General features: G+C 44.5%; 1 protein-coding gene across 2 annotated transcripts in view; it reads right to left on the reverse strand.

Moving 5' to 3' along the window:
* ATG7 (autophagy related 7) overlaps positions 1-27,870 on the reverse strand; it is a 1,270,091-nt gene that overhangs the window by 1,117,706 nt on the left and 124,515 nt on the right. For both annotated transcript variants that reach the window (XM_086938958.1, XM_086938957.1), the window contains exon 6: positions 9,069-9,186. In XM_086938958.1, the coding sequence (XP_086795084.1) occupies positions 9,069-9,186 (118 nt within the window). The remainder of the gene's footprint in view (positions 1-9,068; positions 9,187-27,870) is intronic.

Consider the following 27,870-nt stretch of genomic DNA (forward strand, 5'->3'; position numbering starts at 1 on the left):
TGAAGGAAGGCTCGGCTGAAATAACTCCGTCCTTATCTATACTCACTCGGAATGTCCGCGGCCTGGGTGACAAAATTAAATGAGGTCTGGTCTTGAAATGCATTAAAAGGGAGGGTGCGTCAGTGGTACTCTTACAGGAGACGCACCTCACTGGCACGGCTACGAAGGCAATGGACAGATGGGGTTTTCAGATGGTGGCCCACTCCGAATTTACCTCCAGATCTAGGGGAGTTGGCGTCTTGGTAAAAAAAACAATTCCCTTTACTCATACGGTCTGTTAGGTCTGACACTGCGGGTAGATTTGCTGCAGTACATGCACAGTGGGAGGGTAAACCCTTTAATATGGTCTCAGTCTACATTCCACCTGCCTTGCAGGCGACGGCGCTTTCGGACCTTAGCACTTTCATACTGGGGCTCCCTGAAGGGGACTTACTTCTGGGGGAAGATTTCAATTTGGTGGCTGATAACTCATTGGATAGAGTCCCTCCAAGGTTAGCTGTGTCTGGTACATCACAGTTGGGGGGGTTCCTGACGGCTATGGGACTAGAGGACCATTGGAGGAAGTACAATCCTCTGGAACGCCAGTTCACCTACCACTCCAGCGTTCATAATAGTTTCACCAGACTTGATTATTTTCTAGGCTCGGTGGGAGGCCCCGGCACTGTTATCAATGTGGAAACCCGGCCACGGGGCATTTCAGATCATTCTCCCCTGATGATTACCTATGCACACCACCAGCCCAAACGGCGTCAGACCTATCCAATCCGCGGTGGCTACCTTCACAATCATAGGATCAGGAGGGAGCTGAGGGTGGGGACGAAACGATATTTCCAGGAAAACACTGACTCCGTGTCCTCCTCTGTCACACTGTGGGAGGCCTACAAGACGGTGATTAGAGGGCAGGCAATAGTCTCCATCACAGCGCATAAAACATACAGGGCAAGAGGAGCTGCTAACTTTGGAAACGGCAGTGGCTGAGGCAGAGACACAGCATGCGATTGACCCAAACCCCACTACGGCGCACAGCTTACAAGTAGCACAACATCGCCACAGAGTACATCTGACTGAGGGGGTCAAGCTACAAATGTCCACTACACAACACAAAATTTACGAAGCAGGTGACAAGGCAGGCAGATTACTCGCCTGGCTGGACAGACGTGACAGACAGGACAGGTGGATAGCGCAGCTGACATTGGAGGGAGAGAATCCTATTAGAGATCCACACACGATAGTACATATGCTAGCGCAACACTATAAAACGGTGTACTCCTCTGCGCCCACGGTCTCGGAGGAAGAGGCATACACCTACGTCAAAGACCTTAAAATGCCCACATTGACAGCGGAGGAGGCACAGGCCTTGGACGAAGACCTAACGACCAAAGAGGTGCAATTAGCGATCAAGGCCCTACAGACGGGTAAGGCGCTGGAGCCTAATGGTATACCAATCAAACTATACAAACAACAAGCGGACACGCTCGCACCGCATTTGCTGCATATGTTTAAAGAAAGCTTGGAGGCAGGGGAACTTCCATTAGATCCGCGAACAGCCACTATTGTAGCTATATTGAAACCAGGGAAGCCAGTTGACCAATGTGCGTCCTACCGCCCGATCTCCCTTATTAACGCCAAGGCTAAAATACACGCTAAACTATTAGCGCTGCGTCTCACGGCTCACTTACCCAAACTCATACATAAAGACCAGTCTGGCTTTATGCCCGGCAGGAACACGGCGATCAATTTATGGAGAGTACATAGCGTACTGGCACGCGCGCAATATCTTTTAGAACCAGCTGTGATATGGTCCCTAGACGCGCATATGGGGTTTGACACAGTCCACTGGCCCTTCCTATTTGCCGTACTACGCCATTTGGGTTTTGGCCAGAGGTTCTGCTCCTGGATCCGCCTACTATATGAGAAGCCCATGGCGCACGTTGCTGCCAACGGCCACATATCGGCGGACTTTCCACTGTCCAGGGGCACGCGTCAGGGTTGCCCACTGTCCCCACTACTATTTGCCATGGTCCTGGAACCGTTGGCAGAACGGATAAGATGGGAGTCTACTCAGTGGCCTCCGTTGGGCTGATGATTGGGAAGATAGAATATCCCTATACGCAGACGATATCCTATTATATCTCACCTCTCCCAAGCACTCAATTAAGACACTTCTGGAGGTCTGCACGGCCTATGGCCGAGCATCTGGCTATTCGATCAATTGGTCTAAATCTAACATGTACGTATTGCATGGCCCCCCACCACGTTTGCCAGAAGCCTGCCCATTACGGACTTTAGTTAGTGGGTTTAAGTATCTGGGGATATACATCACAGCTAGCCCAGTTGACTTCCATACACATAACCTGCAGCCCCCCCTTGATCGTCTTAAACGTGACATACGACATTGGGAATCACTGCCACTGACACTGCTGGGAAAGGCGGCTCTTTTCAAAATGATGGCCTTGCCCCGCTTTCTCTACATTTTTAGAAAATACGCCCTACCAAGTACCAACTGCGCACTTCAAAACCATTGCAGCACAAGTTTTGGTGTTGATGTGGGGTCCTAAGCCTTCACGTATAGCGCAGGCCAAGATCACTTGAAGCTGGTACGACGGAGGCATAGCGTTCCCAGACGTCCGCCTTTACTACTGGGCATCACAGCTGAAGGTCATTAACCAGTGGCTTCATCTCCCACAGTCTGAACCGGCTCTTAAAGCAGACAGGGCGCAATTGGGATTTTCTGGTATGCTGGCCCCCCTTTATGATAAATCCCTAGTCGCGACAAAGTTTGGCCCACTTCAACACACGCTCACTATATGGCATGCGGCACTGACCAGGTTGAAATGGCAGGGCGTGTTCACACAATTAACTCCGTTATGGGACACAAAGAAGCTGGGGACACTCAGGCAATCCAAGGGCTTTGACCGCTGGGATGATATAGGCATCTCAACCATTGGGGATCTATGGCAAAAGGGACATGTGCTACCCTTTGAGACTCTGCGGCAACAATATGATCTGGCACCAACAGAACATTTCCGATACATGCGTCATGTCATGCGTCATGGTCATGCGTTAACGACGGCACTACCACCCGAAACGAATATCCCAGAGTCGTCCCCGCTCGAGGACAGACTGATTACAGACTACATGCCATCGAAGGAGACATCACTGACATATCGTAAACTGATAAACAATTTACCTGACCGTCTGGTGGCCTTGCGGGAGAAATGGTCACACGATTGTGGGGACATTGATGACTCTGAGTGGCAGGAGGCAATTGCGTCTCCGAAAGAAATCCGCTTGGTGCAACTATGCATATTACACACATCCTACTACACTAGAGACACATTGCATAAGATGAAACGGATTACACACCCATACTGCCTGTGGGGATGCGGTGAAGTGGTGAAGTGGGGAGCTTCTATCACACAATATGGGACTGCCCACAAATTGCACACTAATGGGTACAGGTGATGCGCACCATGTCGTAATCAGAGGAACTTTCCATACTGCCTGACCCCAAGTGTTGCCTTCTAAATATATGGGAACCTAATGACCTCACGCGCTGTGGGCAGAACTGGATGACACTTGGCATGATGGTGGCAAAGAGGAATATAGCGCAGAAATGGGGTGGGACGATGTCACCAACATTATCGGCTTGGAAACACAATATGGACGCAGCGATGATTACGGAACGGGCAGTGTTCAGCAATAGAGGTTGTCCCAAGAAATGGAATAGGATTTGGGGGGCATGGAATAAGTATAGCGGGAACATTTATGAACCACCCTCAGATAATATTAGTTATAGCTCTGATTCGGAGTGACGCCTCAGGGCTACTGTATTTACTGGCGACCCAAGTTATGATTGATCGAATGAGATGCACTTGTATTAATAATATAATCATACTGATATCTGTTACCGAACTACTGTGCTTCAACTATTTTGTAATTTTGCATAATAACGTATCGCACTGTTTTAAAAATGCAAATAAAAATAATTTTAAAAAAAATATCAAAGTGTTTAATATCGTTTGTAAAATATGGTTGTTAAAAATTTTGTTTGTTTATTAATGTTATGTATTTTGGTATATATTTTAGATGTATGTGTTGTATGTTTTTTGTATAAGAATTGTTTGTATTTTTAATATATGTGTTACATTTTTAGTAGTTATTAAAAAATATATATTTGAATTTTGAGTTTTTAATTTCGTAGCCGGTTGTGGGTTTATAAGGGAATAGGAGGGGAAGTAATTTAATTAAAAACATTTTGTCCTTTAAATTAAACTTAATGATTATTTTGTATTCATTAATATTTGTTTGATTAAGATGTTATAGTGTTAAAAGTGTAAAGTAATGTATTATTAATTAGTTAATAATTGTTTGACAATCTAAATTAACTAACTAATTGGTAATTCATTATTGCAATTGTGTAATTAATTTTAGGTGTGTGTTGTGGAGTTTAAAGTTGTTAAAGGTGGGATTTTTGTTAAATTGTTGAAACAATTAGATGTTATTAAATTACAATTGAGTAATTGGTAATTAATTATGGTAGATGTGTAATTAATTGTAAGTGTGTGTGTTTTGGTGTTTATAGGAGTAAAGGGTTGTAAGTAACTTGTATTTGACTAATTAATATATAGTGGTTAATTAATGTTAATTATTTGATATGTATTTTGGGTAACTTGATTTTTTTGTCTGTTTTTACTTTTAAAGGGGTAAAGGGTGGGTATTAAATACATTTTAATTTCTTTATTATTTATTAATAGTAATAGTTTATAATGTATAAATACTTTTCAATTGTGTTTTATTATTTTAATGTTTAATTTAGGTCTGTGTTGGGGATATAGTGTTAAGGTGTGAATATTCAATGTTTATTCGTTTTTATTAATAATACATTTTTAATTGATTATTATTTATGTTAATTTTTGAGATTTTTTTAATAAAAAATGTTGAAGTGTTTTGTTATTAGTGCAGTGTCATAGGGTAGGAAATTCAATAAATACATTTATGTATTAATTAATTTTTAAAATATTTTCTAGCTTAAAAGATTTTTATTTTACAAATGTATTTATTATTTTATATTATATATTATTTGTAGATTTGTATATGTGATTAAAATAATATTTTTATATATATTTAATATATTTGATTTTCCAATTCTAAATGTTGTTTATTTCTTTTTATGATTTTTATTGTTTTTTTTGTTTTAACTGTTTGAGTGTGATTAGTAATTATTGTCTCTTTGCTATTCAACACTTTGCCTACTGTTGAAGTCACTGGAGTGGGAATACAGACATTTTCCCCTCCGCAATCCAACAGTTATTCTACTGTTGCATTCAGTGGAGTGGGAATAGTAATTTTTACCCCTCCACTATCCAACACTTTCCCTACTGTTGCACTTATTGGAGTGGGAATAGTAATTTTTACCCCTCGGCTATCCAACACTTTCCCTACTGTTGCACTCACTGGAGCGGGAATAGTAATTTTTACCTCTCCGCTATTCAACACTTTCCATACTGTTGCATTCACTGGAGTGGGAATACAAAATCTTACCCCTCAGCTATCCAACAGTTATTCTACTGTTGCATTCAGAGGAGAGGGAATGGTAATTTTGACCCCTCCACTATCCAATACTTTCCCTACTGTTGCACTCTTAGTAGAGGGAATAGTCATGTTTTTCCCTCCGCTATGCAACACTTTCCCTACTGTTGCTCTCACTGAATGAATGAAATGAAATGAAAATCTATAAAGCGCGGTAGCTGCCCTAAGGAGTCCAAGCACTAAAAAAGGAGTGATGCTTTCAGGTAAAACTGCTAACAAGAGATTTTATTCAGATTTCTTAAAAAGGACGTTTTTTAGGTGTTTGTGGAACAGCAATAAGTTAGGCTCGGATCTCAGATGGAGAGGGAGGGAGTTCCACAGTTTGGCCGCATTGTACGAGAATAACTGGCCCCGCATCTGGATCTCTTAATCCTGGGGACTGTGATGAGGAAGGAATGTACTGAGCGGAGCTGTTTAGTGGGGTGGTAGGGGGTAATCAGGGGATGATTGATGGCAGCTTTCCAGAACGCGCGATGGGAGATGCAGAGGGTCTTGAAATTAATTCTCTCTCTGACAGGAAGCCAATGAAGGCTTTTTAGTCTAGGCTTGGCTGGTAGATGGCGGGGGATCTGGAGCAGAGTTCGAGCAGCGCACTTTTGTATTATCTGGAGCTTCCGTAGGGTATTTTGGGGAGCTCCCAGGTAAAGGGTGTTACCAAAATCAAGACGAGACAGAATTAGGCCTTGCCTACGGTCTGTCTTGCCCCAAAGGGCAGGAGGGGGAGGATCTTCCGAAGAAGCCTGAGAAGCCCAAAGCAAGTGGCTGATAGTTTGGCTGCCTGACAGTTGAAGCTAAGTGATTTGACCAGCGAAATGCCGAGGCTCTTATAGTGTCTTTGGGTGTGTGTGTGTGGGGGGGGGGGGCAAGGCAAGCGGGCCAGAGTGAGTTGATCATAGAGGCAGGGGAATGGGAATAGTAATTTTTACCCCTCCGCTATCCAACGCTTTCCCTACTGTTTCACTCTTAGGAGAGGGAATAGTCATGTTTTCCCCTCCGCTATGCAACACTTTCCCTACTGTTTGGAGTGGGAATAGTACATTTTCCCCTCCGCTATCCATCACTTTCTCTAGTGTTGCCTCACTGGAGTGGGAATAGTCATTTTTACCCATCTGCTAGCCCTACTGTTGCATTCTTAGGAGTGGGAATCGTAATTTTTACCTCTCCGCTATCCAACACTTCCTACTGTTGCATTCACTGAAGAAGGAATACTTTTTTACCCCTCTGCCATCCAACAGTTATCCTACTGTTGTATTGCGTGGAGTGGGAATACTCATTTTTAGCCCTGCGCTATCAAACACTTTCCCTACCATTGCACGCTTTGGAGTGAGAATAGTAATTTTTACTCCTCCACTATCCAACACTTTCCCTACTGTTGCATTCTTAGGAGTGGGAATCGCAATTTTTACCTCTCCGCTATCCACCAGTTTTCCTACTGTTGCATTCCGTGGAGTGGGAATAGTAATTTTTAGCCCTTCGAAATCCAACACTTTCCCTACTGTTGCTCTCACTGGAGTGGGAAAAGTACTCTTTACCCATCCGCTATCCAAACTTTCCCTACCGTTGCCCTCTTTGGAGTGGAAATTGTAATTTTTACTCCTCCGCTAATCAACAATTTCCCTACTGTTGCATTCTTTGGAGTGGGAACAGTAATTCTTTCCCCTCCGCTATCCAACACTTTCCCTACTGTTGCACTCACTGGAGTTGGAACAGTAAATTTGACTTATTTTGAGATCCAACGCTTTACCTTCTGTTGCAATGATTGTATTGGGTAATATCATTTTAAATATTTTTCATTAGTTTAATGTTCTAAATTGTTATAGAATGTTTTTTTAAATATTTTAAAGTATTGATATATATATATTATTTTTATATAATTTTAAAGTTTTAAAATAAATGAAAGAATAGTTTATTCATTATTTCAAACTATATGCATATGTATAAATTATTGTTTGTGTGTTAATTTTTTTATTTAAGTTTATTTGCTATATTTTGGTGAAGTGTATATTAAATGGAATTTATTTTGTGAAAATGTATAATAATATATCATATATTTAATATATTATTTTATATATTTTTAATTCAATATTTTTTACATCAATATTTTTGATTTCGATATTTTTGTACTTACCTGTGTAGCTATGGGAGTCAATATGTTGGTATTCTATATATTTTTTTCGATATTTTTAACATCAATGTTTTTGTCATCGATATTCTATCAGTGAAACATTTCTGCATTTTGAGGTCCCACAGGGTGGACACCTCCGGAATCTTCTCTTACTTCAAAGCTGGCACTAAGAATAAATATTGGACACTCAGGACCCAAATCCTCAGTACACCTCTGGACCTGTGGAAGTCTCGGAAGGACTGCTGTGTTACTCTGTTGCCCTGTTACTCTGCTGCCCCGCTGCCCTGCTGTCGGAGTAGAACTGGAGCTGCATCTTGAACCCAGGACCACCAGAGTGACTCCAATGGCGGGCTGGCTGGCATCCTGATCAGAGCTTCAGTGATAGAAAAGGATGTAACCACCTTGTACCCAGCACCTGGACTCTGCGTAGTCTTGCCCTCTCTCCCCCCAATTCATGCCACTCCAATACTGGAACCTTGGTAGTGGGCTACAAGGTGCTACAAGGTGCTCTGCCAGTCCCGCTTTGGTCTTTTGGGTACAACGGATGCAGTGTGATGCATATTCTCGCAGTTCCACATCAGAACCACCGCTGCGCAATGCATCTCTGACCCAGGACATCACACTGCAGGCCACAGCTCCTCTGAACCACCACTGTGCGATGCATCCTCAATGCAGGACTTTGCACTGCAAGCCTCCGTTGACTCTATCCCCGACAATGGACCTCATTTTGAAAGCCTCGTTGACAGCTTCATCGGAACCGCAACCGGGCAATGCAGCCTCGACGAGGGATCTTGCAATACTACGGAACCAGGATTTAAGGTCTTTGTGCAGCAGGCCTAACTTGGTCCCAGTATCCGATTTGTGCTCCATTGCAGCTGGCCTGAACTTTTGACTGTCTCAGTCTTTCGCAGCAAGATAACCACAGTTGGCACTTAGTGCTTCTAGGCACAGCACTATTTTTACTTAAATCTTTAAAACTGCATATCTTCAGTTCTACTGTTGAATATTGTTTCGTATTAGATAATTTATTACATTTTACTCTATTATTCTAAACTGGTGTGGGATTTTTATTGAGTGTGTTTACACTTTATTCCCGTTTGAAGTGCTGCATGAATACTTTACACATTGCCTCTAAGTTAAGTCTGAACTGCTTTTATACCAAGCTACCAAAGGGTTACGCACAGGTTAATTTGGGGTTTGCGTGTGTTTCACTCTGACAAGAATAATGGTTGTTGCGTGTGAAGGGTTTCACCCCGCCACCCTTCTACCAGTAAATCTACAGTACCTCATTACTAAGGAGGTCTCTTGGCACTCACAAATATAAATAAAGACAACTGACATAAGTTCTCACCTCATTAGCAGCTTTTTCAAGGACGGCCTTCTTATCACAAGACTTAAAGGATTCCAAGGTGTTTGTGTTGTATAAAGTGCCAGCAGCCGGGCAGCAGTGCGCAGGGGTCGATGCCGTCCTAAACAAAGAACAATGTATAAATCATCATAGTCATACCTTAAAAAAAATCTTAAGGTGAAGAACTTGCCTTATAGTCTCTTTGCTTCATGTTAATATGCAGACAGTCTCAATATAGTTCATTAAAATTTTAGAACATTAAAACATGTATAAAGAGAAATTTCCCTAAAACAAGTAGAAGCCCATCACATTACTCCGAATAACTGTACGCAGTCACCCACTTGTCAGGCCCTAATCTTCCTTTTCTTACAAGCGAGTCACCCCTAAGGTAGGCCTAGGTTACCCCTGTGGGCAGGGTGCAGTGTCTGGGAAAGGTGGAACATGTTGTGATGCGTGTAACGTGTCTCGATAGTGAACTACAATGAATTTTGTTTTTCACAATTGAAAGGCTATCTGTCTCATAGGATAGAATCTGAGTTTATTTATAACAACATATAAATATTACTTTCCATTGGGACAAGGTAGGAAGTTAACGTTTAGTATGCCTGAACTCACAATATAAAGATGCATCTTTTAGTAAGTATGATTTTTACATTCTGTGTTTGAAAATACCACTTTTAGAAAGTCGGTATTTTCTTGCTTTGCCATCCTGTGTGCCTCTGCTGGTTTGTGTATTGACTATCTGGCTTTGGAGTAACAGGGGCTGGGGATGGGCATTCTGTTCAGACAGCCACCTTGGGGGCGGGGGAAGGTGTGTCCTGCCTTTCCAGGATGAGTCATAGCTGGGCTGAATAGAACTGGGCTGCATTCATAGTAGGGTGGAGGAGATTTCATTCACACCTGAATAGGCCTGGTCTGCCTTGGACAATGCTGTCTCCACCTCCTGCAAGGAAGCTGCACCAGAGAGGACAAAACTGTTTTGGGCTGGGCAAAGAGCTTCTCTGCCACCAGAGATCAAAGGGATTTGTGCTATAAAGAGTGGGGCCCAGACCCCAGAACTTTTGATTACTTCTGGAATTCAAGAAGAACCTTTGCCAAGGAGAAGAGCTGGGGAAACTGAAGGAGAAATACTGCCCCTTTGCTGTGTACTGTCCTGGGATGGCCTGCAGTGGCTGTTTCTACCAATGAAAAGGACTTTGCTGTGTGCTGTGTCCCCTGCTTGAGGAAGATCTCCAAGGCCTTGAAGTAGAGCTTGTCTTCTGTTTTGAAGTCTCAGGGATACAAAGACTTCACCCCCAGCTCCCCTGAACTTCCTTGCTGGGAATCCTGACCTGCTGTTGCTGTGCTGGGCCTCTGGAGGTTGTTTCTGCCGTTGGGAGCTGGTAAAGTAAACAACGAGAAGCGCGAGGCACCTGCCCCTGTTTCTGCCACATCGCAGAAGAAACCAGCACAGCACATGCCCGTGGTGGGAGAAATCGCCACACGCCGCATTGAGTGCACCAATCTACGAAGTCTGAGATCACCACACTGATTTCGACGCAGGCCCTGCTTATCGGCAGAAAGAACCAACGCAGCGCCATTGCCGCAGCCACATTGAGAATCGACTCATCCCCTATCCTCACTCATCGCACCGGGTCGCCAATTCTACAGGGACACCGAGGACGCAGTAAGGAACCGATGCATCACCTTCCTGCACAGTACAAAACTGATGTATCACCTTCCCTTCAGTAAGGAACCAACATCACCTTCCCTGTGTGTAAGGATCCGACGCATCACCTTCCCTGCGGCTATTCTTGGTTTAGATTTTGACGCATCCAAGGTACTTCGTGCTGGAAGAGTGGCATCTATAGTTTGCTATGGACAAAACTGTTTCTACCTTTTTAAAGTCATATTTTGATCACTGTATTGTGGATTTTTGTCATTTTGGTCTTGTTTGGTTTAGATAAAGATTGCTTACTTTTCTAACCTGGTGTGGTGTCCCTTTGTAATGTTTTCACTGTATTACTGTAAGTGCACACAAATGCTTTACACACTGCCTCTGCGATAGGCCTGTCTGCTCGTGCCAAGTTACCAAGGGGATGAGCAGGGGTTATTTTAGAAGTGTATACCCTTTACCCTGACTAGGAAGGAGGGTCCCTACTTGGATAACAGTGCAAACCATTGCCAACTAGAGACTCCCATTTCTTACAGGCATACCTTCAACTATTTCAGAGTTTCTGCAGGGGTTTCATAAGAAAAGCAGAAAAAGCAAGAGTGGTGGTAGAGAACCAATAGGAGCAGACAGGGACCTATAGTTGAAAATTAGCCTCTCGTGCAGTTGAATGCAAGCAATGTACTGGATGCGGAAGACAAGAGCGTCAAGTGAGAGGAAAATACCCCTTTGCCCTGAGCCAAGATGTGATTGACAAAGTCTCAATCAAGCCAATGACTAAAAGAGGTTGGTCTAAAAATAGGCATCTGCTTCAATATAGCACACTTTTAAATATATTGTGTTTCACATCTGTGCTGTCAGCATAGAATGAAAAAAGCTGTTAAGTATTTTGTTTAGCTATGAAGAAAGGAAGGTAACTGCTCTCCAAAACCATACAGGGCTTGCACAACTTTAGATCAACAACACAGATATCACTTGGAGATTTCTGCCTGGGGCACCACAGGACATGCAGCAACTAGAGACTTGTCAGAAATTCCCTTTTTTAGGATATTCCGGTTTTTATTTTCCCTCCACTAAAGCATATTTATTTTTTTGTTAAAACCATTCTCCTGGCTTAGCTACGTCAAGGAAGATATCTCGTTTCAGCGTGACAGCACAAGCAAAAAAAACTGTTTTCTGTACGAGAAACTATTATTTTCAAAGGTGAAGTTAACTTTTAGAGAAAAAAGATGCCTAAGCAAAGCTATAGAATGAGCTGTTAATATTTCACTCCTATCCAAATCAGGACATCCCAGCGAGATGGCTAGGGAGGGGTTTCCTATTCAACACCAAAAACCAGCAAAACATCCCATTCCAAAGAGATAGGCATGCTTTTGGCAATCTGGACTATTCATGGCGGATCCTCCACTAAGGCAGAGGGGAGTCACTCCGCTGCTTTTCAGCAGTGTAAGGAAAAATAAAATGATAACTCAAAGTAATTATCATTTTATTTTTCCAGTTGTGTCAGCTATATGGGGTGGGGCTGCTCTGCTGACAGAGCAGGCGAGGGGTAGTTTTTACTCCCTAAGTGTGCATCAATGTTTGGCTGGCCGTCTCGGGCCGGCCAAACTTTCATGCACACTGAGCATGTTCTCTACCCAGGCTGCATTACATCCTGGGTGGAGAACATGTTCGGGCCCCCAGCCCCCGTCTGAGCGCAGAACCAGCGTGCTCAGACCAATCACAATGTAGCATTGCAGTGTTGTGATTGGCTCAGGGGAGCCTGGGTGCATCCTCTTCTGGAGAGACAACGAGGAGTGATGCGAGCAGGAGAGACGTAACGAGGAGGACGTGACAAGGAGGTAAGGGAAATTTAATCCTGTATTTACCCACTTCCCTCCCTCCCTGCCTCGCCACCCCCAATCCGTGCCAGTCGCCACCGACTTTCAGCAGTGTTTTCACTGCAGCAGGAAGGAGTACATAGGCAGTCTCTGCAGAGCTCTGCCTCTCCTTTCGAGACCTCTTAATGCTGTTCTAGGGCACCCCCACCTTCAGCCCCTGCCTAGCTACAGCTGAGGCTCAGCAGACCTCTTCTACTGACGGCACCTCAATTCCACAACCTCTTCGACCATCCTATTGAACTAAAGCACTTTCATCCCTAGTACTTCATGCAGAACAGCTCTGCTGATAAATCTACTACCAGTGGTGCTTTGCCACAGTGTGAATAAAGGAAAAGAAAGTGATAACTCGTTGTTATTATCATTTTATTTGTTCATGCTGCAGCAGCTTTGCGTGGTCCGTGGCGAAGCTAGACCTTTGGCTGAATGGCGGTCTGCATGTAAGGGGGGGGGGGTGCTGGGGATTCCTCTGCACGACAGGGGGGGCCGCCACCACCGCTCCCCCTTTGATATGCCACTGGGTGTAGTGTCACTATGTAAGTGCGCATGAATGTTTGACTGGCTGTCTTGGCCTGGCTAAACAGTCATGCACATTTTGCATGTTCTACACCACGGCGCTCAGACCAATCACTGCGTTGTGATTGCTTATGGGGAGCATGGATGCTTCCTGGGTGCTCTGTTTCTGTTCTGGGAGAGACAACAGTGGAGCGATGCGGGACACATAGAGGTAGTACGTTTATTTTTATTTTATTTACCCCCTCTCTCGCCCCCACCCTCCACCCTGCCACCATGATCTGTGCCAGCCACCACTGTCTACAACCTAAGCCACCTGAAAACAGATAGGTCAATGAACCTTCACCCTGAACTTCACAGCCCTTCAAAGGCATTGGCGTTCTGAGTGCCCATTGTCCTATCTAGAAATGTACATCTGGCAGAAGCTTTGCAGAGATACCAATGCACTTCCACTGCAAAGCTCTTGAGGATTTACATACAACTATTTCAATGCACCTACAGCGTGTTCCCTCACAGAAACCCCTGTCAAACCACCTACACCTTGCACATCCAGAGTTCTGCCAGCGCACTGGTCCAGATTCCCACCCTCAAGAAACACAGAGCTCTACTTTGACCACCACTATGGCTCTCACACAGAACTCTACCCATGCATTTCCACCCTTCGGAAATAGACACCTCTGCCAATGCACATATGTTGTCACCAAAAAAAAAAAAGCATCTTGAAATTCCATATGAACTGCCCGAACTGTCGAGGGCACTGCTTACATTTCATGGGACGTTGCATGCATGTGCGCGGAGTCATGCATAAACTAAGGGTTGTGTAGAGTCCGCATGGGTCAGAGGGCCAGATGCACATAGATTTGCCCAGGTTGCAAACGGCCCAGTTCGCAGAATCGGGCCGTTTGCAACTGGAAGAAAGCCTTTTTCTATGTAACAAACTTTTTGCAATTTGGTAACCTATTACCTAATTGCAAAATGGGTTCGTGATTCGGAAGGAGCGGGTTAAGGACGTTCCTACCTTATAGCGACCCGCAGTGGTATAAGTGAATGTTTTGCGACCTAAATACGGTTACAAAGCATTTGTATTTACTGCCTACTTTAAGTAGGTGGTAATCCATTTGCAAACAGGAAGAGGGTCCTAAGGGACCTCTTCCCCTTTGTGAATGGTTGAGAAAACTTTTTTTAAGAGTAGGCCGTGGTCCCACGGACCACCGCCTACTCTTAAAAAATGAGAAAAAAAGTAAAAAATAATTTTTTAATGCATCCTGTTTTCCTTTACCAAAACAGGCAGTATTTAAGAATAAAAAAAACGTTGCTTTACTTAAAAGCAAACACAGACATGGTGATCTGGTGACCCCAGCAGGTCGCCATCCTTGTGTTTTGAAGTCTCACCTAGGCAGCGCTTGAGTTTTCTCTTCGAGACATGCTGTATTCAGGATAAGGGCATTAAGCTCTACCCATACATTGTATTGGCTACTTGCATTCTCTTTCGGAATTATTTTGATTTCATTGGTTTATTTTGTTAGTAGTCCCTCCTTCTTCCTCTTTAATAACCCTCTTGCTTCTGTTGTTAATCCCATGAGGACAACCCCTTTTACATGTAACATTACTCTGTACGTTTTTTTACAGTTACTTTTGTTAATCACTTTTTTGTGGTTGCTGGCTTTGCTGGCACAGCTACACATTTCCCCCAACCCGGACTCATCACATACTTACGAGGGCAACTGTACCGTGCACTTTCCCCTCCTGCACTGGCACACACGCATTTGCACCTCAGGGCGCGGTGCACTTCCCACTCGTTTTCTATTGTTAAAATTGTGTACTTTTCTTTAATAATATTTAGTATAAGTTAAATTGTTAATATATACATGTTTTTTTACACACTCTGTGCGAAGACTAAAACCCGGTTCCCTAGGGCCAAAGTCAGCAGCTCTGTTTGTAACACACAGTTATACAACCCCCCCCCCAACTCCAAGTAACCAGATGCTTACGAGGGTGCCTGTTCTGTGTATTTCTCCCTCCTGCATTAACATGACATTGCAGCTCTTCATGTTCCCATCGGCATTTGTATTTTAAAAATAGTAGTGTGTGTAGGCATTTCCTTTTTCAACAGTAGTGTGTGTGAAAAGAAACCTTTCTGAAGCTGCGCCGCCTTTCTTTTGTTTTGTACAGTGTGGCTGTTTTTGCTTCCCCCCTCCCGCTTCGCACTAGGATCGCATAAATGCAGTCTTTCCCTTAAACAGGCTGCAACGCACCCTCATTCCTCCTTTCAGAGCCATTCGCTGCTCTGCCAGACCTCCTCCTTCTCTCGCTACCGGGGTCTCTTCAGGGACGCACACTTCATGTTTCCAAAGACATTTCAATTTTAACAAGCATTTGCAATGCAATAAGTCTCACATTAATTAAGTTTGAGCTATTGGCATTGCTAAATATTGCAACGCCAATTGCAACAAAAGTCTATTAATTGTAGGCAAAGAAAATGTAGATTTATTTTTGTAGCAATGGTGGCATGCTGCGCTTTAGATGAATATGTTTAAAAGTAAAGTGCGCCATACTGCGATTGCTACAATAGGTATTGTGGATGCGTTAACAATTGATGTGTGCACTGATGGCTGGTGGTGTGTGTGCCTTGTGTAAGAATGCACTGCTGGCTGGTGGTGTGTGTGCCTGGTGGAAGCGTGCACTGACGGCTGGTGGTGTGTGTGCCTGGTGAAAGCGCGCACTGACGAATGGTGGTGTGTGCCTGGAGAAAGCGTGCACTGACGGCTGGTGGTGTGTGTTTGTCTGGTGAAAGCGTGCACTGACGGCTGATGGTGTGTGTGTCTGGTGAAAGCGTGCACTGACGGCTGGTGGTGTGTGTGTGTGCCTGGTGAAAGTGTGCACTGATGGCTGGTGGTGTTCCTGGTGGAAGCAGGCACTGACGGCTGGTAGTGTTTGTGCCCGGTGAAAGCGTGAACTGACGACTGATGGTGTCTGTGCCTAGTGAAAGTGTGCACTGACGGTGTGGTTGTGTGTGTGTGGTTGTGGTTTTGTGGTTGTGAGTGTGTGTGGTTGTGAGTGTGAGTGTGTGTGGTTGTGTGTGTGGTTGTGTGTGTGTGGGTGGTTGTGTGTGGTTGTGTGTGACGTTGTGTGTGTGTGTGGTTATGTGTGGTTGTGGTTGTGTGTGTGTGTGGTTGTGTGTGTGTGTGGTTGTGTGTGTGTGGTTGTGTGTGTGTGGTTGTGTGTGTGTGTGTGGTTGTGTGTGTGTGTGTGGTTGTGTGTGTTGTGTGTGTGGTTGTGTGTGTGGTTGTGTGTGTGTGTGTGGTTGTGTGTGTGTGTGGTTGTGTGTGTGTGTGGTTGTGTGTGTGGTTGTGTGTGTGTGTGTGGGTGCTTGTGTGTGTGTGGTTGTGTGTGTGGTTGTGTGTGGTTGGTTGTGTGTGTGTGGTTGTGTGTGTTGTGTGTGTGGTTGTGTGTGTGTGTGGTTGTGAGTGTGTGTGGTTGTGAGTGTGTGTGGTTGTGAGTGTGTGTGGTTGTGAGTGTGTGTGTGTGTGTGGTTGTGAGTGTGTGTGTGTGGGTGGTTGTGTGTGTGTGAGGTTGTGTGTGCGTGTGGTTGTGTGTGTGTGTGGTTGTGTGTGTGTGTGGTTGTGTGTGTGTGTGGTTGTGTGTGTGTGTGGTTGTGTGTGTGTGGTTGTGTGTGTGTGGTTGTGAGTGTGTGTGGTTGTGAGTGTGTGTGGTTGTGAGTGTGTGTGGTTGTGAGTGTGTGTGGTTGTGAGTGTGTGTGTGGTTGTGTGTGTGTGTGGTTGTGTGTGTGTGGTTGTGTGTGTGTGGTTGTGTGTGTGTGGTTGTGTGTGGTTGTGTGTGTTGTGTGTGTGGTTGTGTGTGTGTGGTTGTGTGTGTGTGGTTGTGTGTGTGGTTGTGTGTGGTTGTGGTTGTGTGTGGATGTGTGTGTGTGGTTGTGTGTGAGAGTGCTTGTGGTTGTGTGTGTGTGTTGTGTGTGGTTGTGTGTGTGTGTGGTTGTGTGTGTGTGGTTGTGTGTGTATGTGTATGTGTGGTTGTGTGTGTGGTTGTGTGTGTGTTGTGTGTGTAGTTGTGTGTGTGTGGCTGGTGAAAGCGCGCACTGACGAATGGTGGTGTGTGCCTGGAGAAAGCGTGTACTGACGGCTGGTGGTGTGTGTTTGTCTGGTGAAAGCGTGCACTGACGGCTGATGGTGTGTGTGTGTCTGGTGAAAGCGTGCACTGACGGCTGGTGGTGTGTGTGTGTGCCTGGTGAAAGTGTGCACTGATGGCTGGTGGTGTGTGCCTGGTGGAAGCAGGCACTGACGGCTGGTGGTGTTTGTGCCCGGTGAAAGCGTGAACTGACGACTGATGGTGTCTGTGCCTGGTGAAAGTGTGCACTGACGGTGTGGTTGTGTGTGTGTGTGGTTGTGGTTTTGTGGTTGTGAGTGTGTGTGGTTGTGAGTGTGAGTGTGTGTGGTTGTGTGTGTGGTTGTGTGTGTGGTTGTGTGTGTGTGGTTGTGTGTGTGTGGTTGTGTGTGTGTGTTTGTGTGTGTGTGGTTGTGTGTGTGTGGTTGTGTGCGTGGTTGTGTGTGTGTGGTTGTGTGTGTGTGTGGTTGTGTGTGTGGGGTTGTGTGTGTGGATGTGTGTGTGTGGTTGTGTGTGTGTGTGGTTGTGTGTGTGTGTGGTTGTGGTTGTGTGGTTGTGTGTGTGTGGTTGTGTGTGTGTGTGGTTGTGGTTTTGTGTTGTGTGTGTGGTTGTGTGTGGTTGTGGTTGTGTGTGTGGATGTGTGTGTGTGTGGTTGTATGTGAGAATGCTTGTGGTTGTGTGTGTGTGTGTGTTGTGTGTGGTTGTGTGTGTGTTTGTGCATGTGGTTGTGCGTGTGGTTGTAGTTGTGTGTGTGTAGGTGTGTGTGTGTGTGCCTTGTGTAAGAATGCACTGCTGGCTGGTGGTGTGTGTGCCTGGTGAAAGCGTGCACTGATGAATGGTGGTGTGTGCCTGGTGAAAGCGTGCACTGACGGCTGGTGGTGTCTGTGTGCCTGGGGAAAGCGTGCACTGTCGGCTGGTGGTGTGTGTGTGCCTGGTGAAAGCGGGCACTGACGGCTGGTGGTGTGTGTGTGCCTGGTGAAAGCGTGCACTGACGTCTGGTGGTGTGTGTGTGTGTGTGCCTGGTGAAAGTGTGCAGTGATGGCTGGTGGTGTGTGCCTGGTGGAAGCAGGCACTGACGGCTGGTGGTGTTTGTGCCCGGTGAAAGCGTGAACTGACGACTGATGGTGTCTGTGCCGGATGAAAGTGTGCACTGACGGTGTGGTTGTGTGTGTGGTTCTGTGTGTGTGGGTGCTGGTGGTTGTGTGTGTGTGCGGTTGTGTATGTGTGTGGTTGTATGTGTGTGGTTGTATGTGTGTGGTTGTGTGTGTGTGGTTGTGTGTGTGTGGTTGTGTGTGTGGTTGTGTGTGTGTGGTTGTGTGTGTGTGTGGTTGTGTGTGTTTGGTTGTGTGTGGTTGTGTGTGTGGGTGCTTGTGGTTGTGTGTGTGGGTGCTTGTGGTTGTGTGTGTGTGTTGTGTGTGGTTGTGTGTGTGTATGCGTGGTTGTGTGTGGTTTTGTGTGTGTGTGATTGTTTGTGTGTATGTTTGGTTGTGTGTGTGTGGTTGTGTGTGTGTGGTTGTGTGTGTGGTTGTGTGTGTGAGTGTGTGTGTGGTTGTGGTTTTGTGTGTGGTTGTGGTTTTGTGTGTGTGGTTGTGGTTTTGTGTGGTTGTGGTTTTGTGTGGTTGTGTGTGGTTGTGTGTGTGTTTGTGTGGTTGTGTGTGTGGTTGTGCATGTGGTTGTGTGTGTGTAGGTGTGTGTGTGGTTGTGTGGTTGTTGTATGTGCTTAGTGTAGTAACCTAAGGGCAGTGGCATGGTGTATAATGTAGTGATGAGTTGTGATATGATGTCTGTTGGTGGGATGTATGTGTGTAGTATGTTTTGCTTGTGTGTATGTTGGTGGTATATGTAAGTTTACATCCCCATAAAAACAATTGTAATGATATTAATTATGTGTGTAGTGTCATGCGGTTAGTGTCTTTTGTAATGTTTTTTAAATCAAATACATTGTTTTGTTAGTTGTGTGTTATTTTTCCTGTATGGCTATGTAAAGGCTTTATTTGAATGCAATTATAATTTTAAAATGTCTGCAAAAAGCTCCAACAGAGTGTGCAGGAGCCTCTAAAGTGTTTCCAGATATCAGGTTGTATGACAGAATCAGCCATCACTATCTCACATTGAGCATAACACATTGTAAGAGAAACCATAATTTTCTTATTGCACATACAACGCATGGCCATGTTCTGCAACAGCTTCATGATCACAGAGAGGGAAAAAGCTCTATCTAGCTTCGACTGCCCATCCTGCCTCATAGGTCTCTTGTTCATCAAGCCTTGATGGGTTGCTTGTATGCCACATTCCCACTTTCATTACCCCAGAAGGACTCTTTTCTATTATGACCACTCCAGCTAAAAGGCTTGTGAGAAAAGAAGTGAGTGGGGCGTCATGCAAGCCGAGGGAGGGAGCCGTTGTGAGAGCAGCAAACATCCAGAGAAATGGTTCACACAAAAGAGCTCAGAGAACTATGGAACAGTCCGCAGAGCCGGGCAAAGGAGAGGGTAAATGATAGCGAGAGAGAGAGAGCGCGAGGGTCTGAACTGAAGAAGAGAGGGAGACCGTTGGCAAGAGAGAGAGAGAGGGTTAATGAGATGGGTGTAGAGAGATCGAAAGGGAGATAGGTTGAGGAACAGGTTTAGAGAGGCAGAGACAATCAGAGAGTGATGGAAAGAGAGAACGCGCGAAATTGGGGAGGGAAGACGAGGGAATGTGAGGCAGGGAATGCTAGAGTGAGAGACAATGCGTCATGGACAGCGAGAGAACGATAGGAAAGGTAAGGAGGGGAAGAGACAAAGAGCGAAGTAGAGGGCGAGAAAGTTTGGAGTGGGAGAGAGAAAGTGATTCCACTGACGGAGACTACTGTCACCAAAAGTCATCCTGCATCGCCCGGCTCGCCTTGTTCCGCCCTGAGATGCGCATGCGTGCCCCTGTCTGACGGCTATCTATGCCTGCACTTGCAGCGTTAGTTTCGGCGGCGCCGTGGCCTCTGCGCTCTGCGCTGCTTTGCAAAATACGGCCAGTGAAAGCGCACCGAGAATGTTGTATCGACGAAAGCATTGAGCGGTTATAGTTCCTGAGGCGGATCGGGGACGAGAGAACAGCTGTGGATGTGAACTCAACTCAATCGCCGACATTTCAAAGTAACCCAGAAGTCCCCATTACATGAAGATACAGTTGTTAGCTTCATTTCTAGCGCTTGGAAGTATCCCCGGATGTGACCTGCATTTTCCTCAGCCTGCCGTATCCACTGATGCTTTTTTTTCTTCCACCACATTGAAGTAACCGCTGGATGTAAACTGTGCCCCCAGCAGATCGGGATACTTAAGTACAGCTGTTGCCCACTCTTGGAGGCAAAGCTGTCCGACAGGTCCTGCTGACACCATGACCGGGATGGACTGGACTGGACTCGAGAAAAAAAAAAACGCAAGTGGTGTGCACGCGCGTCACCGCAAGTGGTACTTTGACGGTGATCAGCTTGCTAGAAAGCGCATGCGCGCGCTCTTGTGCGCGTTCTAGCAAGCTGATCGCCAGCAAAGTAGCATTTTTCAGAGCCCCACTAAAGGTCTCGGTATGCGCTGGATCAGGCCGAGACCTAAAAACAGTAGCATGTGTAGGCATTTTTTATTTTTCAACAGTAGCATGTGTAAACAAACTTTTTGGAAGCTGGTGCTGCCTTTCTTTTCTTTTGCACAGCACATGTTCCTTGAAGCTGTGTTTTTGCTTTACCCCTTTCCGCTTTGCATTATGAGACCCCCTCCACCCTCTGAGCAAAAACGCAGCGTTTCACTTAAGTGGCAAGGCTCACTCATTCCTCCTCCCGCAGCATTCACTGCTCTGCCTAACCTTCTCACTCATTCCTTGACGTCTCCCAGCTCCAACACGGCCATCACAATGCTGCTGCAAGTGGGCACAAAAGGAGCCACCTCGATTCTCCAGCCCGTTACTTTGACTGCGCAGATCTTCCTTAGCTCTTTTAGCCTTTCAGAGTAACTGGACAGCTTAGAAATGTTTATTTCCCTCAAATGTAGTCTACTTCTGCAACCAGCATGTCAGCCGTGAACACAAGGTGGCCTGATTGCTTAAGTCATGATTTGTTTATCTCTGAAACTATCTAAAGAGCTAAATTTGTTCCTTGTGAAGAGCTTGTTGTCTCTGCTTACATTACACATGCTTAATTAAATCTTCCATTACCTATTAAGTGTTTGCTTTTTCAAGGATTTTGTTTTTCCAGGCAGCAAATCACTCCTCTCCTCTCCCTCATAACCTATGTCCAGGTTCTCCAGCATCACAAAGGCATACAAATAGCAATAGCGCAATGCAAATATAAGCACTCCACTGCAAATAAAAAGAAAAAATTAAAAAAAGGTCATTTTCAAAGCGAAGAGCTCTAACTTTCACGAATGCAAGACCTATTGCATTGTAGATGCTTGTAAGCAGTTTGCCAACGGGTTGCTAATTACGACCTGCCTCATGAATATTAAGGTAGGTCAATTATGGCCCACTGGGAATTACAAACAGTGTAAAGCACACTGTTGTACATAGTTGTCTGTAATTCATTAATAGCGAATTGCAAAAATTTGCTATTAGGAAATCGCAAACAGACGTCTGTGTACATCTGGCCCCAAGTGCAGAGTAGAGCCATCAAGAGGATATCAGTGCTGACAGTTTGCTATTCGCTGACAAGATAGCCACAGGGGTAATTTGCCAAGATGTTGTACTGGTAGGAAAATAGGGAATGACTCCGAAGCTGCAACAAAACAAGAACTGCTACTACATGTCTGAGAACTGGTGCCAGAGCTTGGTGGGCTCCTTAAGAGTATTTAGTTGTCAGCTCCCAAACCTACAAGAGTAGTGCTCTCTGCGTGCCCTTAATCTTGTGCCAGCCTACACCCAGAAAGTAGGGTGTTGTGACAGCAACGATCAGTAAAAGTAGGTGAGCTAAGGAAACTTCGGAAGAGGGGAAAGGTAAAGACAGTGAAAAAGGATGACAGAGAGAAGGGAAGAAATGGAAGAGGGAGAAGAGCAGTGAGAGGGAAGGAATGAGTGAGAAGGAAAAAGTGTCAAGTGGAAGAGAGAGAAAGTGAGGAGGGGAGAGAAAGACGAGTAAGAGAAGAAGACTGGAAAAGAAGTAGAATAGAAAGCAGCAGTGACAAGAGAAATGTGAGAGAGTGGATGAGAGACACAGAGGTTAGTTTCCAGGTGTGTATTAATGGGACTAGAGTGTGGAAAAACTGAAAAAAATGCAATTCAGCTTGTGCCATGAGCAGGGCTGTTCCTGCTCACAAACAAGTATAGATGACTTTAGAATACAGCCCAAACAAAAAAAGATGTGGCTTGGAAAAAACAGGAAACAACCATGAGAGCAACAGAAGGGTGGTGCCCTGTTGGGAGACACCAGATGGGTGAATGATACCTCAACAGGCGTGATGAGGCAGGCTGGGAGAGATACCAAACGGGTGAAAAAGTAGAAAGCAAGAATGGACTACAGCGGGTAGAGGCACTTCCCAGCAACAAGAAAAAGAAAAGAGTTCCCTCACGTCCGAAATGGAATAATACAACCCATCCAACCGACACACGTTCAGACTGTAATGCACCGAGGCAGAGCAAACTCAAGAATAAGTAGCAACAGAGTCAAGACCCGACAACTAAAAAAACAACAAAAGCATCCAATGATGATCAATGGTCCGACGCAAAGCGGACTATAAATATGTGTTATGTAAGGGAAACAACACATCTGTGAACAGTCAAATGTTTTTGACCATAAATAAGTTCCTTCTTATCATTAGAAAACTAGACACCTTATTAAACGACATCATCATTTGGCCATCTGACAACTTATTCACGGATTTCAAACATTTATAAATATTTATGTATCAGTTTGTGGCACTGGAAATAGTAATTTATTATTTACGTCGTAAAACAAACTTTCCAGCACTAATATTAACCGCATTTAGAACTGGGAGATGTAATAACAGTTATATCTGAAATTCTAAAGATGGCACGATATGAAGAGCAGTGTGGGATGGTTTTCTTACAATCTACTGAATTAAATATATTATTACATATATTAAATATTTGATAAGCAAGAAGTTTAAAAAAAATTCAATAGCACCCACTTATTCATAAAGTATGTAGCAACTCAATGTCGAGAAAACACAATTTAGAGAATAGTTTTATTAGTGTGTCTTTGCTGCTTTGTGTGAGACCACTGTTAATATGAAAGACAATATACCTTCACCGGCTGTATATAATGAAGCCGAAATTTAAAATGTAGACTACATTAAAGTTGAGTTGAAAGTGTTAGGTAGTAAAGAAGGTCACATCATTACGTACTAGCAGCCCGTCCCGACGTTGAAATAGAATGTGTGCAATGTGTGTTATAGGCAAGGGAAATGTATTTTAAAATCTCGCGGTAGAGAACATTTTTAGCATGAAGTGTCACAATAGTTAGGCATGTGTGTACCTCGGAGTAAGAAGTATTAGCAGATGTCTCTAGTGTGTATGTACTCCACTTCTGTAGGTAAGCGGGTGTGAAAGTGCATTCAGTTGTAAATTTCGTGTCCCCGCAGGCACGCTGAATCGCGTCATTCCCCGCTTGAGGCCCGGCTCCAGTTTTGTTTGATGTTGTGCTTGTGGTGTAAAGTCGTTGTTGCAGAGAGTTGAGTGTTGATGTTGTGCGCCTGGTGTCAGTTCGTTTATGCAGAGAGTTGAGTGTGTGACAGCTCGAAGGAGACGCTGCAGTTAGTGTCCCCGCAGGCACGGTCCTTTATGCAGAGAGTTGACTGTCTGACAGCGCGCAGGATACTGACCAGTTATTGTCCCCGCAGGCACGATCAGTCGCGTCTGCCCCCGCCTAAGCCCCGGCAATTGCCGTGCCCATTGGCCACGCCCCTTTCTCCTGCGCAATTGCCGCACCCATTGGCCTTGGCCACACCCCCGGCCCAACGCACATGTTTGTTTTCCACACGCCCCCAAGGTACGCTTTTTTTGGGGGGGGGATGTGCCGCGCGATTGTTGCTGGTTGTCGCGTCCATTGGCCACACCCCTTGCTGATGCACAATTGCAATTGCTGCGCCCATTGGCCTTCTTCACGCCCCCAGCACAACGCACACGTTTAAGGAACGCTTTTTTTTGTCGTCATGCCGCGCCCCGCCCACAAGGGACTACTTTGCTCGTAAGGCTCTTTTACCTTTCAAATGTATATGGTGGGCATTTGTATAGGCTATGTACTTCCCCTGCAACTGCCCTTTCCAATGCTGTACTGGGTGTTGTGATTGGTGCTGTGGTTCCTGAGATTACCTGCCTCAAATGTTTGGGCTCTCTCTTTATATTATTAGTATAGATATAGATGACAATTCAAAAAATGTTGAATATTAAAAGTTGCTTATTACATGCAAATGTATTTAATGGTACCATGGTACCCCTTATGCACCACTTAACACGTCCTATCTCTGAACCCTTAAAACCATTAACTGCCCTTTAAAGCTACCCTTCCCTGAACCTTCCAAAACCCATTACGACCCCTTGATGCTACCCCTCCGTGAGCCATAAGAGCCATATCCCTTTTTGCTATCATTTGAAAAACCCTTTAAACTCCTTACCACCCACTAACTCGATCCTTCCCTAAACCAGAAAACATCTCACTGCCTCTTAATGCCATCTTTTCCAGAAGCCTAAAAGACCTTTACAGGCCCGTTAAACGTTCCTGCCCTGAAACCTACAAAAATTCCTGAATTAACATCTTGACACTTCACTTGCCTGAATTCTAAAAACCCCACACTATCCCTTTAAGCTATCATCCCTGAACCCTAAAAATCCGAACAACCCTTTAATGTTACCTTCCCTGAACACCAAAAAACCTTAACTATACCTTAAGAGTTACCAGTTCCTGATCCCTACAAACCCATTACTTCCCTTTAACGCTAACCTTCCCTGAATTCTAAAACCCTTACTTGTACCGAACCCACTTCTCCACCTCACTCCAAATACTCCTCTCCACTTTTACAGGAGGATGTCCCTTTACCATGCTTCCAGTACACTTGCCTGTGCCCTATAGTCAAGATTCTAAGAACAGTGTGTGATAAGCAGGCAGAAGAATAGCAGTGGCACATTGTAACTAATTAACCAGTTCTATGTTAATCATAGACGAATCATCGACGACTTCAAATTTATTTATTAAACTGAGCGATTACTTAAAATCTTTACAGTATAAAACACAAGGAACATCAATCCCCCCCCCCCCCCCCCCTCCCCCGGCACACCCATTACCCAATAAAACCATATATACAACTTTAAGATAAAATGCTTTTTGTCCAATCAAAATTCTGTTAAAAGAAGAAAGGGTTTTGTTGTTCCTTAACTTCACTCCTTCTAAAGTCTAGGGGAAGTATGGAAGTTCAGCAAGGACGTTCTCACTGCACTGCACAGTGGATGAGTTCTTTATTGGACCCTTGTCAAACTTTGAATTAATTTCTGAGTCCAATAGTTCAGTTACTATGGTTAGGTTAGGTTAACTGTAAGCGGACATCATTTGGACACCGGATGGCGCCCCTTGCACAGTGTCGAGACCCTTAGGATCTTTGGCCTTTTGATGGAGGTCGAGTGCCATTTTGACTTGATAGGTGAACTTGCCGACCCTAGCCAAAAGACAGGTTGTAGTTTCTTAGCCAAAAGACAGGTTGTAGTTTCTCTAGCCAAAAGACAGGTTGTAGTTTCTTAGCCAAAAGACAGGTTGTAGTTTCTCTAGCCAAAAGACAGGTTGTAGTTTCTCTAGCCAAAAGACCGGTTGTAGTTTCTCTAGCCAACAGACAGGTTGTAGTTTCGAGTTACTGACCATGAACAGCAGAATGGACAGAAACACATACATAATAACTCCAAATGTCTATCAACCCCAAGGCTGTGATGATAAATTTCAGAAGGAATCCCTAAACCTTGCTTTGCAGCTGCTCACAATGTCGAACAACAGCCTTATTCTAGAAGACTTTAATCCTTAATATAAACAATATGGGATTTGAACAGCATTCAGTGGTCGACTACACAATTGATCTACAGGTCTATATCGTCGAGAAACCGAAGAATACGGACATCAACAAACAGTTAATGTCAGATCAGACGCTTGTAACTAAGTGGATAGTTAACCTAGAAACAGACAAATAAAAATCTACAAAAACGCCCACACTGAAGCCAAAAATTGTCTAGAGAGGATTTTTCTAATTTACTCCAGTATACCATGTTGAACTCCCGTTGTATGCCACATTCTACTCAACTCGTGGACCACTGCAATGGCAAAATCAGTAGGCCTTAAAATAGGAATGCATTAACCTTTAATTTGTATTTCTTTCGGATTAGGTGGCTCTTGCGCATTTACCTAGATAGGCTAGTACATCAAATGAGACATATTTCACATGTTTACAACCAATCGTATTTAAGGGTTGTGCTGAGTTTTCCTTCTTGCTCCATTAGGAAGACAGTCTTATTAGTTTCATTATTTATTACAGATGAACAGAAGACACGAATTTCGCCCCCTACTGGCGCGCAGGCCTGGGGCTTTGACTAGGCTTTGGATAACAATTGTACATGCATTTGTCAGGATAATATTTTTAAAACAATTGCATTTGCTTAGTGGGTTACAAAACAGTGGTTTCACTGCAGTTGTATTGCACTAAGTAAAATAGGAACTCTTCGTTTTTTATTGATTTTATTTTTGACAATTCACTTGTTACTATACAGTGCCTATGATGCCTCAAGAACCCAGGCACTTTTAAATTGACCATATGCCGTCTCTGTGGATAGCTTCGAAGTCTAAACATTAGTCAACATTTCAGAATGTTATGGTTAAAACATCAACATACTTTTGTAAAAAGGAGGCAGGTACATCATGCAGCTCAGCATAGGCCATCAAGCCTATTCTAGATTGAAAATATCATCAGCCATTGCATTTGTTAACATTATTTGAACAGCAGATTCAGTTCTTAGAAGACAGTGGAAGCACGGTGCAAGAGTAATGAAGGTAGTTTGTGGAAAAGACAATAAAAAAAAATATATAACCAACCCAATCAGCTGCTTATGCAGGTATTTGAGTCATGTCTGGTTTCATGTGTGGCTAGACTTATTGCAAGCATTCCTCCCATCACCTCTTGTGTGTTTAGTGTAAAGTAGCAAGAATATGACCAGACGTGGGTCCCGTGCTCATTGTGCCACGGAATTACACACGACTGATGAGTCCCAGTCAGGTGATATCTGTATTGAGTTGCTGTTTTTTTGGTTCAAGAAGTAGCTGGCCAGGCTGTTTGTGCTGGACTCTTCCTATTAGATCAGGGCTAAGACTGATTTGCACATGGCTGGGTTCAAACTGAGGTGCCATGGTGGGCCAAAGAATGATCGGTTGGAATGCTGCCCCGAGTGGTTGGCAGTGGTTAGATTTATTGCAATTATTCCTCCCATCACCTTTCAGTGAAGAGTCATTCCACGCTGTAGCCTGGAATTGAATAATAAGCGCATCCCACATAGGTACTCTTGGTTCATATCTTGTGATGGATATAAGCGAAAATATGCAGGGTCCGCGGAAAGGTCCTATATGTATGGTGTTTATTTGTCTAGAAACAGAGGCACTTTATGTGAAGTTATACGATTGGGAATTACCCTATGGTAC

This window comes from Lissotriton vulgaris, chromosome 9 (assembly GCF_964263255.1).
Source record: "Lissotriton vulgaris chromosome 9, aLisVul1.2, whole genome shotgun sequence".
NCBI lineage: Eukaryota > Metazoa > Chordata > Amphibia > Caudata > Salamandridae > Lissotriton > Lissotriton vulgaris.